The 2,684-nt window shown below is 34.7% G+C and overlaps 1 protein-coding gene across 1 annotated transcript in view; it reads left to right on the plus strand.

The window, feature by feature from the left end:
* DAB1 (DAB1, reelin adaptor protein) overlaps positions 1–2,684 on the plus strand; it is a 340,711-nt gene that overhangs the window by 26,528 nt on the left and 311,499 nt on the right. The window contains exon 2 of the mRNA XM_019501227.1: positions 60–259. Coding sequence (XP_019356772.1) covers positions 193–259 — 67 coding nt within the window. The 5' untranslated portion in view covers positions 60–192. The remainder of the gene's footprint in view (positions 1–59; positions 260–2,684) is intronic.

Consider the following 2,684-nt stretch of genomic DNA (forward strand, 5'->3'; position numbering starts at 1 on the left):
CCCCCCCTTTTTTAACTCAAAAAATTACTATTATTTTTTGTTTGTTTGTTTCTTGGCAGCGCTCGAAAGGATTGAATGAGATGAACCATCTGGGTTATAGTATCTAAAGGGCTAAGTTATTCTTTTGGAGAGACATTCTAAATGAGCCTGACCGAGATACTGGATCTGTGTGAAGAGGACTAAGGATATAGGATGTCAACTGAGACAGAACTTCAAGTGGCTGTTAAAACCAGCACAAAGAAAGACTCAAAAAAGAAAGGTAACTTGCTTTGCTTTAATCTTTGCATACTTTATTCTTTGATTTATCATAAGATAAACTATTAGCTACCTCTGATGCTTGACCTCTAATGCTCACTTCGAAACTCAGCTGGAGTTCTGTCTGCTTGGAGAACATGGGGTCTGGTTCTTTGAACATTTAAATGTATGAGACCCACCAAACCATTAGAGTGTGGTATCACTCTGTTTCAACTGTATATGCAAGCCATATTGGTTTGGCTATGCAAAATAGATCATATGCATATTTTCCTTTGAAAATTTGGCCTAAGTGCTTTTAGCCACATTTTTCTTCATTCTTCTGGATATTTTCTGTTGCCAAAACATACGCTTCATTTAAATTTCATCATGAGATGAACAAGAAGCTAAGTGCACTTATTAATGTCTTGGAGACCTAAACAGCGTAGCTCTTCATAAGATGCAACAGGATTATTTGAAATCCTGTGATTAGAGACAAGTTGTTTGTTTTCTGTATTGCTGAGTAGGTATGGGACATGTTCCTCCCAGCACTGTTCACTGTATAATAAAAGAAATGTAACTGTAGGGAAGGAGAAAACAATGGAGTGAGAGAGATAATATGTATAGGAAGAATTCTAAATTCTATTATATCATTTATTATCTAATTAAATATTATATCATAAGTTGAATATAATTTATTATATAATTAAATTAATTTATAAAGTTTATAATTTATAAATTAATTTATAATTCAAGGCCAGATTGTGGAGCTGGTCCTTACAGTAGTAAATAAATGACGTATGTGAGTAGTAGTGTTGGAAGTGGCACTACTTATGTGAGTGCCTGTCATCAGGTACTCACTCAGAATAAAGAGCTCTTCAATGAAAGATGAACTTGGTCGAGTGATAACTGGTGTGGTACTCTATGCAGCTTGTTCCGTTCTACAGGGAAGAAAATTTAGCATGAGTTTCACTTTCTTCATGCTCAGAGTCTGATTTGAAATTCTCAAAAAGAAAAAAACCAGCAAAATAAAAAATGGTAGTATTCCTCATTTTTATCAGGGCAGCAGAGTTTATACTTTATCCCGTGCTTTTCTTAAATGCATGTTTTAGTTTCTATAAGCTTCCCTGTTGCAGGGCATTGGAAATATATATTTCATATCGTTATGTATTCCCCAGACACAGAGATTCACCTTTTTGATGATACGTCTATACTTTTTCCTTATGTTTGGCCCTCTTCTTATGGCTGACTAGCTCCATTAAGTGGTTTTTATAGGTAGAGTTCATAAAATGGACCTGCTGTCAAAAACTGAGCCAGTGATTCAAGGTTTTTATACTAATTGCAATTCATTTTCTGCCAAGTCTCAGTTTAGGCTTCTGAAAAGTCTTTGTAAGCATTACGCACCATTAGTTATGTTTATAAAGCCAAAAGAAAGGTTAGAAACTTTTATGACAATTTTTGGGAGGTTTCTTCTAAACTCATGAACAAAAACAATTAAATTAACACAAACAACCTGTTATTTGAAATATATATATAAATATATATTCAGACTGTGAAGTAACAGAGAAGGCATCAGACTAAAGAGGTCAGTCTCTTACCAAGGCAAATTGGCAGAGCTGATCAAATTATTCATTACAAATAATATTCCTCCAAATCTTCCAAATAAAACAGATTTTCTGTTTGCATTTAATTCATAACTACTAATCCCTGTGTTGTTTGTTAAAATTCACCAAATAGAGTGGACAAGCAAATTAAACATATCTGTTGTTTCTAAACTGTGACTTCTTTTTTGTGTGATTAGTAATGTAAATCACTTGGAATTGAATTTTAGATGAGAAGCAATACGTTTTACAATTCATTTAACTTTCAAGATTTACAAACATTTTCACAAAGTCATGATGACTGAATACTCCTGGACCCTGAATAACCCAATCCCTACAAATGAATATGAACAGATTTTACCCCTCTTACTGTTCTGTGCTCTAGCAGGAGTCAAAAGTTTTTCACTGTCACAGAGAAGGGCCTGAATAAATGGAGTGAAAAGTGTACAACAGCAGAACACCCCAGAACTAATTATTTTCTAAATTGGATGTGTAAGTCTGACTGCTTCAGATAATATCCAACCAGCTGCAAGGACTACAGTAAAATGAATTTTTTGGACAGCCCGTGTATAAAATTCAGGCAGTATATTGGCTATTGAAAATGATGGTGGTGAAAGTAAGAAGAAACTTGATTTGTTCATTTGTTGTCCATTGGCTTGTGTCACACTGTGTATAACTCAACAAATAAGTCCTAAGTCAGCACAATGTGACATGATGGACATTTGGAAAAATGTGTATTTTTCCAGGTTCATTAACCACTATCAATGTGTGTGTGGGGGTGGGGGAGGAGGGCGGGGTGTAGGAAGTGCACAACCTGAAGTTACATTTGTAATCATTGAAACTACGTACAGA

Source organism: Gavialis gangeticus, unplaced genomic scaffold, assembly GCF_001723915.1.
Source record: "Gavialis gangeticus isolate Ggan-Ray unplaced genomic scaffold, GavGan_comp1, whole genome shotgun sequence".
In the NCBI taxonomy this organism is placed as follows: domain Eukaryota; kingdom Metazoa; phylum Chordata; order Crocodylia; family Gavialidae; genus Gavialis; species Gavialis gangeticus.